This window comes from Opisthorchis viverrini, assembly GCF_000715545.1.
Source record: "Opisthorchis viverrini unplaced genomic scaffold opera_v5_70, whole genome shotgun sequence".
NCBI classification, from domain to species: Eukaryota; Metazoa; Platyhelminthes; class Trematoda; order Opisthorchiida; family Opisthorchiidae; genus Opisthorchis; species Opisthorchis viverrini.
This window is the reverse complement of record NW_008751726.1, coordinates 1,121,861-1,139,210: the sequence shown is the minus strand read 5'-3', so window position 1 is coordinate 1,139,210 and position 17,350 is coordinate 1,121,861. Positions and strand designations below refer to the sequence as shown.

General features: G+C 40.7%; 1 protein-coding gene across 1 annotated transcript in view; it reads right to left on the bottom strand.

The window, feature by feature from the left end:
• Positions 1-17,350, bottom strand: part of T265_04335 (hypothetical protein) — a gene marked incomplete at both ends in the record, with an annotated part of 69,872 nt that overhangs the window by 36,938 nt on the left and 15,584 nt on the right. The window contains one exon of the mRNA XM_009169044.1: positions 8,754-8,788. Within this exon, the coding sequence (XP_009167308.1) occupies positions 8,754-8,788 (35 nt within the window). The remainder of the gene's footprint in view (positions 1-8,753; positions 8,789-17,350) is intronic.

Genomic DNA, 17,350 nt, shown 5'->3' with positions numbered 1-17,350 from the left:
CCCCCATCCACCTTTATTCTTTTCTTTACAATAAGGCTTTCAAATAAGTCATGGTTGTACGGCAGTGAAGCATTGGTGTTGAGCACTGATGTCATGCTGTCGTTGATGATGATGATGCATGCAAAGGCGTAACACCGTTCTGCAGTGGGTTTGATTAAGTTTAAATTCAACTGGCGATTTGCAAGTTAAAATTATTCTCCATTCTAACCAGTCGACCTTTCAGTTCCGTAAGGAAGAACAACAGACAAGAACTACATTTTCCACTTGCTTTATCATTCTGGTGAATATTTACAAAGTATGTGATTCATGCAAGTGAAATATACATTTTTATAAACGTACCCGAGTTGCCATAGTTTCCAGTTTCCAGAGCACAGAATCGCAATGCCAAATAAAAATATCCCGTTCAGAAACCACCCGCACTGCAATTGAACTCACACAGTCTAGTCTTGTGCAGTCTGCCTATTCAGCCTTTTGTTCACTACGTGCTGACAATACATCGATTTCGGGCGCACTGGCAACGTCGGAGAACACTAAGAGACCAAACACATGTTGTTTGGTCAGCCAATCGTAGCGAAGAGTGATGGCACAGTTTGGAAAACAGTCCACACGGTAAAAACTATGGCTCTATCCAAATGACTTTGTAGACAAGACAGGCGGAACTAATAACGAACCTGACAGCTGATACGCGCAGCTGCTGCAGACATAAAAATGTGCGTGCAATGAGTGTGACCTGAATACGACCGGGGGTGACCAATATTTTGAATCTGTGAACACCGAGCTACAGACATGTAAAGGTCTTGCAGAAGAAAACACAGGTCGAACTTGCACCAGCACAAACGTACGCTAACGACAGAAAACAACAGCTTTAGCAGCGTGCCTTGACCAGCACTGACCGAAAGTGAATTGCCCGGAGAGCGAAAGCATGGACTCTATCAATAAGTAAACAAAATGATTGGCACACGAGCGGATCGTTCGCTCGTTGAAACCAGTATAAAATCCCATCACCGTCTTCAAAGTCAAATTTTACTAGCGCATGTTTGTACCAAATGTGTAGAAGAGAGTACATAATTCAGCCGGAACTTAAGTAGGAACAGGAAGCTTTACTCAAAAAGGACGTGTCACTAATAGATCGCATTGGTAGTCTTATTGTTAGATTAGTGGGACTGAAAAGGTGTAGTAGTAGTAGTGGCGGTAGTGGAACAGAGTAGTAGAGCAGTACAGCAGTAGTGGGACTGAAAAGGTGTAGTATTGGAAGATATTTGAAGATTATTTGAAGATAAATATTGATTCCATGATTGCGATTGTTACCGACCTTTAAGTTTGAAACAAAGCGATGGATGGCTGTCATGCAAGGTGGCATAATCAAGATGGCTAAGATGACACCAGGCCATCAACGCCATGAAAAATTTAACCCAAGTTCATAAAAAGGAGGCCAACTCCATAGTTTTCCGCCGGGGATATGCATTTTGAGCTACTCGTTATCAGCATCTTCATCTGTAAGAATTCACGTTCTTGCTGTACATTGGTTATACCTACTTCAGCCTCTTTAACCAGTTATTTTGAGAGGTGGGGGGAGATACCTCAGAGAATAAGCCAATACGCGGCCGTCAGTGGAATTTTCATCGGGAGAGAAAGCTGTGGATTGAAGGCAACAGTTTGGATGCATGGGTGCCATTGATGGCGCAACTGGGCCACATCTGACAATGTCTTCACCAGTTGGACGGCAAACGTTAGCGCAGCTGGGTTCACTGGTAATTGTTTCCATATCTTGCTGCTAAGTGATTGCTTGACGTACCCTGACTCCTTTCCACCCTTTGTGTGATTGGGCGAAAACAGCTCACCGAAGGAGTAGATAGATCAAGCTAGCGCAAACTTTGGAATGTGGTGAGTTCATCTAGAGTGGCCATATTACTACTTCCGCAAGGTATTAGACGTATTCCAGTATTATTGATCCGGTGTTCCCAACTAACTTGGGTAATGCTCTGCAGACATCGACCGACAAACACTGAGAGGTTTTTACGTACTGAGCACGCAAAGACCGAATCTCCGACCCGTATAACAATGTGGAGCTCAGTGCAGCATTGTAAACCCGACCCTGAACAGATAGAATGATGTCACGTCTGCGCGAGAAGTAACGCAGGCTCACGAAAGCCACTCCGTCCATACCAATCCGGATAGACCAACATGGGTGATACAGCTGCTCAGGTAGACAAATTTATCCACTAAGTCAATTGGCTCATTCGGAAGCTCGAGGTTAGGGTCATATTCTTATCCTTTTATTAGGCTTAAGGTCTCTCTTCCACTCGGACTCACAATTACGGTGTTTCCAAACTTTCATGAAATTTCGAAATTGACATTGGCTGGCAATGTTCTGAAACTAGCATAACGAGTATAACTGACTTTTTTGATGAAGCATTTTTCACAACAGGAAAACACCGGTCACTTTATGTGCTTCATTTACATAAAAACGCATGGCTCCTTCTAAGTCACGCTTTCGGGTTTGTCTTCTAAATGCTGTCCTGACTAATATTGATGTTAAAAAATTGGATTACAGAATGGCGCAGTCAATCTATGATGGCCGAACTGCGATGGTATTATATCTAACTCAGACCCTAAAGTTTCACACGAAATGTTTTTCCGCAAGTGCCCTCCGTATTTTTTTTCAAAATTGTTACAAATTTACCCGAACATGAATCTTAAATTCATCCTTGGATGGTACTGTATTTATGTTTTAGGGTTGCGTTCTCGTTTTTCGTGTTTCAGCGCCAAAAAAACGAATGTGCAATTTGAACATTCCTTTGTTACATAGGAATTTTCGTATCTAATGTCGGCGTAGACGATTTTTTGACATTTCTCGTCCCCAACGAACGATATCAAGCTATCTTCACTCTTTAAATTCTATTTGACAGAGCGTAGTACGTACGGGACCAAAACAATCCTCTTTTTTCTGAAACGAGCATGTACCCCAGATTTGTGCTTCCCACATCAAAGTTGCTAAACATTGGATTTTGCTCCATTCAAACCACCAGCGAAAAGTTCATGGTTGAAATATAAACTGCTCAGTCAATGACTGACAGCAACTCTTGACTTGGTTCGTCTATCGGTACGGTCAGTGTGTTTTTGGCCTCAGACTTTCACTGAGTCCAAGATGTGGACAAGTACAAGGTCTCATCTGTGTAGATTATCGAAACACTCATTGAAGTGACAGTGGTGTCGGTCAGTCTGAAAGACATCGTTTGCCTTATTTTGTGTTACTGGTCTTTCGAAAGTAGTAACGTTTTCATGTGTTCACAATTTGGAGGTCTCCGCAGCACAACAACACGTGTAGTATGTAGTGTGTATCATACTGTATATGCATTGTTGTAGCTTATACCAGGTAAAGGAAGACGTACTCTTCTCAGAAACAGTGAATACATTTAGTGTTTATGATTCAATTGTACTCGGTCCCAAGTTTCTTGAAGTGAATATTAGTAGTGAGTTTCGGTCACTCCGGTTGCCTAGCCGGTTAAGTAGAAAATTCACTTTCACTTACGTTCCCTGAATATTCTTGGAATATGTTCCATGCTGTGAGGACATTAGTGCTGCAACGCATGCACAGAAGCGAATTCTGCAAATATACCCTAGAAAACCGATGAAACCAATTAGTATTGCCTAACTTTCCCTTAGATATACGAACTGTGATGTAACTATCCATGAGTAAAAGTTGAACTCACAAGAATTATTCAAACTTCACTACAAGCATTTTTGCACCACCTTGGATAAATCTTTTGAATAATTTCAAAATCCCTAAAGATGTGAAGTGCAGGTGTAATTCAGAGCCAGCCACCAATAAAGCCTTTTTCGCAACATGAGTCTTGTCTTTTACTCATATTGACGAGAACGAAGCCGGAACCATAATAAAGCCTGCATCTGGTATTCAGACTGATCAACTGTGTTTGTGTTTACTTTCCAAATTGAAAATTTGGTTGATTGAAAATTCAGACAGTTGTGGTCAACCAGTAATGACGAAATCACTAACCTGATAAGGCTGTTTTGTCTACTAAATCCTTCAGGCTTCAATTCCAGGAATAAAAATTTCAAAGGCATCAAGCCTTCTGTGCAACCCTTGCGCGTTGTCCATTCGGTGATCAGCAAAGTGAAACGCAAGCCTCAGGTGTGATTTCCAGAGGTCTTTTCACAGGACAGACACGCATGAGAGCCGGAAATTTAACGGCATCAAAGAACGAACACGTGACTGTATAATCACACTCGTTGAACAACACTGCCGCAGTATAAGTGAAGATCTGGTTACTAGGTAACTTGGTGACATACACATTGTATGCAACAGTTACGTCTTCTCACGCGTAAAAGCCCTTTTCAAAGGTGAGGCTCACTTTTCTCAGGAAAGCTGTGCCACCTACTATTCCTCATGAGCATATGCATAAGTTCCGTCACGATGCACTGCTCCTATTCGTCTTTTCTAATCTACACAAAAATGACTTGTGTCTATTCGAGAAAGGCTTGAAACTGGCTACCCGGACAACCCGTATTTCCATCTCGACGCAAACCTGTTCTTTCATATGTGCTCAAAGTTTATTTATTTAGAGCTTATGACGTATCGCCACTTCTCCAGTTGGGCCTCTTATTAGCAAAATATTTCAGCCAAACTGGAAATGTCTTTGAAATGTACTTGTCCGTACATCCATTTGGAAAGGGGCAGTTATTATTTTGTGTTTAGTCCGCTGCTTCTCCGAACCTGAAACCCTAAAGATTAGAATGCAGGCAACCACTTCCAGCTAATTGCTTTTTGTGAGTTTCAGATCCGCGAGTTTTTAGCATTGACAGCTTTCTTGATGAGAATGCACTGATATCATACCACGCAATGAAAGCTTGGTGAATATATGTAGCTATATCTTCGAGTGCGTACGTGTTGTTGAATGGCGTGTAAGCTAGTGGGCGAGGCACAGACGATGAGTATAGGTTAGTACTCTCGGAGAGTGAATGCAAGAGTTATCTAACCAGTATCATTCTAGCTGGCGGTAACATTACGTACGAGAAACAATCTGTGAGAAGGCGTTATGGTTGCCGCTACTGTTGAGCTTTTCCTACTTAATCTTAGAACGAGCAACTCCGCTTCCAGTGCGATGTTCACAAAAAGCAGACGTATCACTCAGTTAAGCCCATCATCTGCTCTGTAGATAATATTAAGAAAAGTCAAATAATTTCTGGTAGTGTGTGGAGAAGGAATACAATCAATCAAGCAATATACAATCATGCTGATTAAACCTGAGTGAGTCTTCAAGGTCGCACTATTGCGGACCTCAGACAGCCGGTGCATGAAATAGTGCTCCCTGTGTGTTATAAACCCCCGTCCACCAGTGAGATTTGGAAATTTCAACTTTGCTTCCCGGATTTTGATCAAACTGAAAAACCCTATAAATCCGTCCGAAAGTCTGAATAGGGTGTTGATAACCAATACAATTGTGGTGTCTATATCAACGATGTGCTTTTGTGAGTTGACGATTCCACACACCCTCTGTGCACACCTAGGATTAACTACTACGGATTCCCTCTTCGTCTAAACTAGGTATTATGCAGATTATTGCAATTCATTTTTTGTCTAATAATAGCATAAAACCTAGTAGTCGCGAATATCGTAACTAAACGAATCCAGAGGATGTTGCTGTCACTGGTTCAGTGGCTTTAAGGGACAGTGATTTAGCTAGCTTTTACATGGTTGTGCTTCAAAGGGATTACCATTCTAAGTAAAGTGCTATGCAGTCCATTATGATTAGCGTTTCCTGCCACCTAAAAACACCTCAAAATTGTATGGCACCATTAACCGGATATACGTGTGAAAGGTAGCAAATTCATTGGAGCTTCCTTTCAACATCTGCACACTGGTTTATCACACCGTGCACACCGTGATAAAGGCCATAAGATATTTACCAGCGGGCTAATTACGGAATGATACGAAGTAAGTTTTCCACAAATTTCGTTGTTTGCACGTCCAACAGCTGCTCTCCGTCCACAGTCAGCAGGCTTGTGCTTCACAGTATATCTGAGCTGACTTTTCATCAAATTGATGCACGGGCGAACGTGTGCTAAAGTCTTGGAATTGTGCAGAATAATAGACCCGTATCTACAAACGTTTGCAACGAACGTTGACTGACTGCATTCGGTGACTTAATGTGATGATCTAATCTTGTGTCTTATATGGTGCTCAAGAAAGTGCTATGTAAACAAGCTAAGTTTACACCTAACGGATGACAAGTACGGAAATACTGTTTTCCTTGGTCAATATGATGCTTGTGGACTCATACAAATGAACTTCGAAAAAGTTTATTTTTATTCTTTAAAAATTCGCCAAACAAACAGTTCAAAGTCGTACGAGTAGCGGAAATACTTTCTGTGGATTATCATTCATACAGAACGCTCCAGCTGAACAAGCACTGAGTGGTCTACCCTACACATACCAATCTCCGCAGAGAAGAAGGCTCTTCGAGATTTTTATTTTTGATTCCATGCCGGAGGATGTCATAGTGGATTTTATTTTTAGAGTTTTGTTCTATAGTCAGCTAAACAATTTACAGTTTACTTTGATGTTCATTTTTGAACTGCCATTGAACAAGATCTAAAGATTTTGCCCCCGAAAATTGTTTCGTCATATCAGCTAACACCGATCTTGCTAATGAAGCAAAGCAGTTTGGCATCCTGAAAATAGGCTCATAAAATCCCGTAGTGGCTGCTGTGATACTCATTTGACCAGAGGATATCACACACAGGTGATTCATCTGTTTGCAAAATGCTGATGTGTTCAACTTTGGCTTTCTGGTTGACCCGCAGACGCGCTACATAAGCTGAAAAGAAAGTGAACTTTCAGCCAGTTATGGAAGTGTGCCACAATCGTACACAAATGACCCATCTCAGTGGTCCATGCTATGGTAACAAAATGATCCTCAAAAAGAATTATTAAATAGTCTGACTAATGAATATAATTTCGTCCAGTAAGACAAATTTGTATGATCGCATTAAACGCTTAATAAAATGGCTAAATGCATACTTCTGTTTTCTATTCGCTGCAGAGTGAATCAGCAACTGACAGCAAACAGTGGTCTACTTGGGTTGCTCGAGTAATCCTACACCTCGGACTGGGGATAACTATTCGGCTAACTGTACCGCCAACTGTTTTGCTTATGATCAGCCGGCTCCATACAGTCTTGTTTGGATAGTTACAGATTTCGACCAAGCTATGTGGGCTTCCTAAATGGTAATAAAACTGTATTTCATGCTGGGTGTGAATGCACAGTGGGAGACTACAATAATGTGGAATTGCAATGACAGAATAACTTCATGGAATTGAGGTACTTATACGAGCACACTGCGGAATCATGTACTGGGGAGCCAGTCAGCTCGGTCTTGTCCGAGATCCAAGTTTTTATTTGAAGTAACAGCCGATTCAGCTTTATAAATTATTTCTGCTCCGTTTATGGCTACTAGTATAAGCACCCTCGACGGAGGCTAAACACGGCCGCCCCAGAAAACAATTTGCAAACAACCTATTTAAATTAAGTGTCCCATGGTCACCGCCTTGTTTCACCTTTAATCAGAACTATTCGACTACTGTTTATGTGCTGATAGAGTTAGTTGAAGGACAGATCCATTTGTTCTCACCATCACAGAAAGAAAGCTGAGGTGGCTATGCAGCCATGCAGCCATTTTTATCAATAAAATGAAAATAGGGGAAAGTGCCCACCTGATTCGTAGCATCACTCTGAACTCAAAAAACACTTGTGAAAACTATCACAATTAGTTTACTTAAGCAGATGCTTAAGGATATTGACACTACTGTAACATTTGTGCCTGGCCCAGCAGAATACACGTAGTCCGATGACATGGGTTCTTAGTAATTGTTGTTGTGATTACCAATGAGTGAGAAATGGGCCCACTGATCAAATGAACTGGCCTTGTTGTGCCTCTATTTGAGCATGCAAGCACTCACTTGATTCGCTTGTTGCTAGTTGTTTAAGTGATGTTCAGCCACACTAGCGTGATGCAGATAAATAACAGGTTGTGCGGCTCTTTTCTTGTTCTTGGATCCCAGTAAATGTTCTACATTACTTTGAGTGCAATTTGATTTCCATGCTAGGACGGGAGGCCCCGAATTATAACCTCTGGTTTATACCTCACGCTGCAAGGCAAATAAAGAACGGTGAATAAAAGCGGCAGAATTGGCTTCCGCACCCTTGTGATTCCTACATTCGAAACCGTTGATACTGAAGACGAAAGCGAGACCAATTGATCTTGAATGTATCGACTAACAATACCCATATGATGAAAATAACAATGTAGAAAACGCTATCAGATCTCTTCGATTCGTTAGCCACTTTATCGGGGACACCGGTCTGCATAACGACCTGCTTGAATGGCTAGATGATTTTCACCAAAAATTGCCAATCTGTGAGGGCCCATTTGTTTCATATTTCAACAGAATGGTTGCGTAAATGGCCACTCGATCTTTCCAAGGACCTTTGCCCAAGTTCCCCTTTGCGAACAAGTGAAAAGATGTACCGCGTGAGCTTTCAAATTAATCCTCTTTGAAGTCAACATCGTTTCATCCGCACTTAAGTTATTCACTTTTTTATCAACTGAATCTTCAGCAACAACGTAAGCGGACTCAAAATGACTGTAAATTCACCACATATGGTCATTAATTTATGGATTAATCCACCAACTAAGTATATGAAAAAGAAATACCCAATCGTGTGACTTACTCCTGTCGCCTTGGATATATTCTCAACCGGTTGAACTGAAAGTAAGTTACAGAAAACAACTCGGTGAAGGTTTTATTAACAAAACGATGTTACACCTCTGCATTTGGTGATTCAGTCATATGGAAAAATTGCATTTTTCTTCAAGCTAACAAGCTATTTGCGTTTTTGGCCATCGGCGAAACGTTTGCCTAGGAGCACATACAAAAAAGCGCAGTGTAATAGAATATATTTTTGAGAGGCAGTAGAAGACCTCTCGTCTGGCTGTCAAAACCAAATGCAAATTAACCATATGTTGAACCTAGGTGTCTATCTGTTATTGGGCGCAATCCATTACACTCCTATCATATTGAAGACAAACACACGTGACTTGCATTCGTTCAACATATTAGCCCTCGATAAACTCACCTTTATCCAGACACTTAGGAAGTAACTCTGATACATCATTCTTTGTGTATCGTGATAAGTAAATACTTCTGTAAGTTACCCAGCCACCATTAAATTCAGTTAAAAAAAGCTGTGAAACCCCATTAGGAGATATCTTTTGGAAAACGTTATCAGCTGATATTTTCTCATAATCTTAGGAACGGAGGCAAACCTGCGGTTGGCAAAAATATTTATATCAGGCTGACAATCAAGCTTCGAACTTTATACTGGAGTACGTATTATACATTCAGCTCTATGATTATTGAACCGTGTTCTTCTGAATGTACTTAGTGTACGAGAACGATTGCCAATCTGTGCTACTGTTGAGCATTGTTAAGGTATTATTGGGGATTTCGACGGTGGCTTTGTCCCGACAGATAACTGGCGGCCGAAAACAAAGGTGCTTAGTTCACAGTCGGACGTCTCCGATCTAGTATCACTAGTCGGAGTCTCATTACCTAAAGAAACTTCGTTCGTATGTTCAGACACACATCAACCTAGTCTAATTCACCCGTCACTTCAGCTGGAAAGTGTGGAAGTTTGAGGCAGAATATTCGTTGTCTGGCCAAGTGGAAAACGCAAGGAGTTGTTGGTTGTAATATTCGGCCACTCCAGCGGAAAGTGTGGAAGTTTGAGGTAGAATATTCATTGTCTGGCCAAGTGGAAAATGCAAGGAGTTGTTGGTTGTAATATTCGGAGCAGGAAACTAGTGAAAACGGAGTGTTACAACCATTGAATTCTATTGTGACGTAGCAGAACAATTAAATCAAAAATCAATCTTAATCAGTTTTGCCTTTTGGAAAAGATTAACCTGGTTGGCATCCCTAAGAAATCAATTGAAGTGGATTCTCAACTGTTGTACTCCTTGATGTGATTTCAATCTATCTAGCTCAGTTGTTTAAATTTTCGAATCCTCACGCACTTTTCCGAAAAGAAACTTTTACATATGGGCGCAAATAGAGACTGCCGACTGAGAAAAACGTGGCATATCACCCACGTGCTTAAATTGACACTTTTGAGCAAACAAAAGTGGTGTTGCGTGAATGTCACGTAGGTTTCCCGAATGTATAGAAAAATGTGAATTCGGGGTCAATTGGCTCAGATATAAAATAAAACCTGAACGTGCCTAAAAGCCCAGGCTGGTTCTATCAAAACATAAAATTGGTTTTGATTGGGAAAACATTATTCAGCCAACTAGATTCATCTTATCGGACAATCTACAGATTCAATCTTACACAGGTGACCAGATTTTGAAGGGAAAAGCGATATGATGACATAAAAACGACATTATATTCCGCTAAATGTGAGCCGGCAGAACCAATAAGCAGCTCGTAACCGAATGAGTGGTGTCCAACTACTAACAGAAGGATTGTGGGTTTGGCTTGCTCCGGAGATTTATAAGATGCGCACTACTGTGGACCCCGATAAGTCTGAAACAGCCGTGCCAGGAGACGAAATTTCATTTCGCAATAAAACTGGTCTTTCCGTATTGATGTAGAAGGTTTTGCATACACCTCAGACATGTTAACAACGGCAAATGACTCTTGTAAGCCACCATGGAAAAACACCATTTGCTTTACCCGAATAGATGAGTGGCCTTCAGAGGGTTTGGTTCGACAGTGATTACACTGGTCCCCACAAAAGTGCTTACTCAGTGGAGATTTCGTTCTATGAGTGAATTCAGTGTACGCCAAAAGGCCGAGATGCAATGTACATCCATTTCGTCCCTATTTGGACTCGTAAGCGGTATGCATCCCACGAAGGAGACATGCATCCTTTAGATCAGTGGCGTATGACGCCAAAAGGTTTCATCATAGTCACTTGCCAAAACGTCATTTTCCCTCAAACGGACTATGTTTGTTTCCAGCTAACTTCGCAAAACCGTCCATAATATGTTTTTCTATTGCTCTCTCCTCTCCAGCTCGCTAGTGTGGTTAGCTGTGAATATGCGTTTCACTTTTCCTAACGAAAAGATGGGGACAAAAGGAGATCGGGGAAAAACCTGATGTAAAATATAACCACCTACGATTCAGATTTTGAGGACGATGAAAATCGTTTATCCAGTCGTCCACGAAGGTCAATCAGGACATTTTAATCGATTCTCATCACTGACCTAGGTGTTGTCTGAAGTTATTCTAGGGAAGAAGACTGCCAGAAGTACAGTGATGTAAAAGGCACGCATACTAGTCTTCTCAACTGTTACAACATTCTCCCCTGAGTTCGGTAGTTTTGTGACCGGGAGCTCAATGTTTCTTATTCTTCATCAGTGATGTCCCTTCGTATAGTCATTGCAACCCACTTTTCAGGATCACTTTGACAAACTGAAGTAGACATGGCTTATCTTGTGGCGCCATTTCTGGAGTCACATCGTAGAAATCCTTAATTAAGTCTTGATTCTGTCGTTAAATTATTTGTGTGAAAGCTGTCACTCAAAGTTTCATAATCACATCGTGTGAAAGCTGTCACTCAAAGTTTCATAAGTAGGTTCCACCATGAATATTACGCTATTTTTGTTACCGGTGATTCCGTGGATTTTTCCGCCACTATTTCGTTGCAGCTCTTCATTCTTCTAGGCGTGTGACACGAATTCATACAGAATAAGGAATTTTTCGTGATTTCAATTTGGTAATCCGTAGGTGAAGGATCACATGTATGAGACAGCTCCTACAATTGTCCTACCACGCGAAAACAGTGCGAAGTGGGTTAAAAACATATTACTCTTTGATGGAGGAATAACCAGGCGGACAATCCCTAGAACTCGTGCATTTCAGGAGTATAACCTAGTGAAACAAAACACAATTCTAATGTGGGTCTATATGAGTTTGACCATGAAAACGCATGGCCGTAGCTGATTCCAATTTGCACATACACTTCCATACTGCTTATTAATCACATCTAGCAGTATAAGGACACCCAGACTCATCTTCTACCGTACACCTGACAGGTGCTCCGTTAGTCAACCAAATGAAATTGGAACCAGTAATTATAATAATCCGCCACCAATTTCTCATACACATGACTATGCCTTTGTGGTATTCGTAAATTAAACACTGAATGTAAACCTATTTGAAAAAAATCAACCTTGTTTGATATGACTGCAAGGGTAGTAGTCCTGATTAAATATTTTCTGACAATATATTCGCTCACAAACTGCATTCCAAGTAGTAAGGTTTTGTCACGCGTTTCCCAGTAATATTAACCTCATCCACATCTGTGCGAACAGAAAAGCTGGGGGCTCATAGAAGACAGAGCAGTCTACTTAACCACTTGAGATTGTGGCAAGCAATATATCAGATGAATAGACTGTTATGCTTTCCAAATTTCACTCTTAGCAGAGTACACTGAGAGCACCTCTTTAGGTCAACTCATTTGGACCGAATGTATTTGCGTACAGTGTGTGAATTTTCACAACGCCAGTCTTCTAAGAACTTAGACTGTGTGGAACAAAAGAGATTTCAAGGGTGAACTAAGCTGACTAACCAAGTGACAAGTTTTCACGAACAGTAACCAACCTATCTGAAGATTGCAAGTTTGGTCAGAATGTACTTTGCAGATTTTGCCTGCATTCTGATCGTATGCTAAAGATGCTGGGATTATGCTTATTATACAACAATTATCTACAATCAGTCAACTAGTCATTTCCAACCAGTGTAATGATTCTAATGGCTACGTAGGCACATACTGCTTTCCGTCTGTCGTAATCTCACCGCATCCAAAAAAGCGTTCATGGACATACAAAGGACAGTGGCATACATACGCCTCAGAGCTTTTGGTAAAATTGGGTGAAGTCACTTATAGCCTCTTCAACGGTCAGCAGGCCAAGATGATGACTGCCGAATCAACGATAGTAATGGCTTCATTTTGGTTCTTGTGATTCAGATATCAAAATAACGTACTAGAGGTCATTTGTTGGCAGCTTGCTTGCATGACATAAGTAACACAGTGACAAAGCACTGTTGTACACACAGATCACCCCAATGATAGTATACTAAACCATTTTAGCTTCTTTGGAATTTTCTATTCACGTTGGGATAGCTGGTATACCACTAGAGCACTTGTTCTTAAGCTATGCTCAAAACTGATTTTTTTTCATCTTAAAAGAGAAACCGCTGATTACAGAGACTTCTTCAGCGGCTTGTTCATCCTGTTTGTCTTCTGAGTAACTGCCAAACACTTAGTTTGTGTTCTGGGTAGCCACATTTATACGTCTAGAGTCAAAGAGATTTAGGTTAGGTTATCTTGGCCAGCCTCTCAATAATCATTCAAATTTTGTTCACTACTTTATGGGCCACCCTGTTGTTGTCGGACTTCCTGAAATTAAATCGGCGACAGGAGCATTTTGGGTGGGGGAATATATAAGCAGTTTTTCTTCAACTGACATCCTCCGATATCTTACTGTCACTGCGTGGTTTTTTTACACAAAACCGATTGGGAACCCACTATCTTACTGTCACTGCGTGGTTTTTTTTACACAAAACCGATTGGGAACCCATTTTGGGTAAAGATATTCTATGAGCATAATCCCAACCACAATATCGAAGCATTTGATGAGTTTTCGGTTGATAACCCTTTCGTGGTTAATGCAACGCATTTTTCGAATTCGCAGTAGCATTGACCTTCAATTTTTTCTGCACGACAATATGAACGCCCGATAGGCAACATCAAATAAAGATCCTGCGGAATTTATCTGGCAAGCGACGCTCACATCAAATTTGGTTTAACTTCAACCTAATGTGACCCCTCTATCTAGGAGGCCAGTTACCGCTTGTCTAGCCAAGGTGCGACAATATATTTCACACACCAAACAACCTTTGGCTGCCGCTATCACGCCTTACTGGATGTTGTAAACAAGTACGTCGCAGACAAATGAAGTCGGATGACCTTGAGGCCTGGGGGTAAAGTTGGATCTAACAGTGATTGATTAGGTTCACATCGTAACAACTATGAGTTATTTCAACAGGGTGATATCTGTTTGGCTGCTCTGATCTCTTCCGGTGTTCCACAATTCAGTGTAAGAACCGAAACTTAATCGACCGGAAGTCAACGCACACCAATACTGCTCTCATTTTTGGGAATTTCGACTAATATTTCTTTGAAGTCCTAACTGTGCAATGTGACCACCATGTAATTAATCAACGAACGGTATACATACTTTCTTCCCATCTTTAGTGACCTTTGCTTTCGTTAACTTTGTTCATTTATTAGACTGGAAGGGTAGTCGGAAATCAATGATTGTTTGGCATTACGTCATACGAATGGTCTTCAAGTCGTTCTCCACGTCTACTGTGGTACATGGTCGTGTAGGAGAGGATTTTGCCGACTGTTCGACAAATCATACAAGGGAAAAAATCATACCCCTGGTATATCAGTAAAAGTATAGTCGTCATAAATCTCATAGATCTGTGCACGCGTATTTCCACTTTGGAGGACTTCAGAAAAGTTAAGTATCCCCGGCATGTTACTTGTTCATTGCTAGTGAAAACCGTTGAATGGTGTGAAAAATCTGCGTATTGTAGACGTAATACACGTAATACCCTACGACCGATTTCTGCCTTTTAGGGCTCAGTAGGTAAGCGCAGTCCCCCAATTTCCATCAACCTTATATTCTACTGAAACCCAAATTACACTAAATTAGCGAACTATACTCATTTGCAAACCAATGTGGTTTTACTGGAAATTAGCCTGAAAATTAGCTGAATCTCTCGTTTATGAATTTCTCATGATGCTTTTCCATTGGCCGCCGGAAACAAAATAAGAGTGTTGTTGTAATCATAGCTCCCAGCATCCGTTTATAATTCACTCTGCATGCTACACACATTCACGGAGACCTGGGACGCTGTACCAGATGCCTTATTCAGTACTTATTTTTGTATCACCTTTACATAAAATTGAATAGTGCCAAGCGGGGAAAAACTAAAAAGATAGCAGAAAAACCAACATTTTCAGCTTTTAGAACATAAATCTTTAAAGTGATTTGCAAATGAAAGGATCTAATTTTAACTGCCCGTTGAGTGAATCTGGGTTATCCATCTGCTGACGACGTTACCTACTGTTTATCGATCAGGTTCTCACTTGTCTTCCGCTTACCCTGGTATTCGAGAAATATCAGAAACATTTACCTTCACAGGTTATGACTGCCTAGACTATCCTGATATAGACCTCCAAACCATAAGCAGTCCTAGAAGAAATCGCGCAAAATCCCTGAATTACTCTGTTAGAAACAACCAAATGCAGCTACCTTTCGAGAAAACTGGTTACGTTGGCGTTAGGGCAATTGTGTTAAATACCAACTAGCATAGAAAAGCTGCACATTTTGCTGAGAACAGGTTAAGGCAGTCAACAGCACTGCTGTAATATTTTTATAGTTGCTCAGACCTTGAAAACTATGTTTTAGAAACTTTGAAATATGCAGGAGTATTTCTATTTAAAGAACTGGTAAAAACACCTGTACTGGTAATTATGGAGCAATAAAAATTGATACTAACCGAATCAGTAAATACAATTCATGGCTCATTGTTGTGTGTAACTAAGGCCTGGTTTGTAAATTTTTTTCGTTAAAGGCTGTGGTTTGCTCGTACCATTTAGTTTACGGACTTGCATTGAGGCAAATTGCTTTACTTGTAAACTGTAAAAACAGTTAACACTATGCTGCCGGTTGTCTTAAATACATCCTTACTGTCTATCTGGAGGTCACGCCAAAAAATTTCAAACCGTGCGTTAATGGATCGTATGATGTGGAATTAAGTTATCTGCATTGGTTAAATGTGTTTTATTTGGTTTAAAATCAACTGCAAATAGAGAGGAGCAGTATAACCTCAACTGTTAATTTCTGAGGGAGTTGATGAACACATTTTTATTACCAAGCTACTTGTCACTCATGACCACATCCAGACTACAAATATAATTATGTACGCTGCAATGTCCTAAGGTAGTTAGGTGTAATTTGATTTTCGGTTCACTTGCGATAACCACTTAACATTGGTCTTTCATCGTCGACAATAACAATTTTCAGTTAAGACAGACATCGAATTTGTTGCAGTCTCCTTGACCAGAGGAGCAAAAGGACATTTAGCTAATGTAATTAACACAAAAGGACCAAAGATGCCGACGAGATATACGCAATTTCATCGACGTCTCTCAGTTTAGCAACTGAAGTTCGAACAAGTTATCAGTTTAATATAAAAATCCACCCATCAATCAGTTGGCCAAAATCTGTTGATTAACTTTGCACTGACAATAGAAAAATAGGACGACGGTTTTAACGAACAAGGCGTTTTGATGGACTACTTATTCACAATGTTACTTTAAATCCCAGACGAAGTGTCTCCGGGTAAAATTTTCAATATATCGCATGCTGGCAAAAATCAATAGATTAACGTGGGTTACAACACATTTCGTTTAATCGTAGAGATTACTATTCCCGATATCTATGTATATTCCGCCCCAAAGGCTTAGGTCGCAACAAGTTAAACTGCTCCCGAGGTAATCTTTGCGAACTTCATTTACTTTGTGGAAAACTTAGATGGGTCACGTGAATATCTGATTTACATTTAGTTTGCAAATGAGTGGATTTCGCGAATCGCGCTGAATTGAAGTGAAACGTAAGGCTGACGGAAACTCGAAGAATGCACCTATTTGATGAGCACGTAAATGGGTGGAACCGGTTACGGGCTGTCGAAGAATTTTCAGCAACCTTATGAGCAATGCACTCAGTTAAAAATGAACTATCGTGAAGTTGAACGACGAGCTTTTTCCTCGCTGCTTTACTGCCATCGTAATTTGAAGATCGCTTCTCAGAGGCAAGTGGATTGCTAGGTAACCAATTTTTTCTAGATTTCAATAAAAACAATAGTTTATGGACGGATTTTTCGGTTCTTTTTTCATAAATTTCCTCAATTACCTCGGAGGGAAGTCTGGCTGCTGTGTATAAAATACTGACTAAAGAGTTAGGTTGGAGACTGAATTACACAGACATTACACACTAATGCACTTGTGTAAAAAGCGACCATCTGTCTTAGCTAACGTATCTAGCATACGGCTGAGCATGTGCTGACAAAAACCAGCATTACGTTGAAACTATGGGCAGCCGTTTTATGGAACAAGCGACTTGGTTAACTGGCAGTTGAAGTTTTAAATGGGACCCCTGCTATTTAGCGACAGCAAGCCAGAAGTCC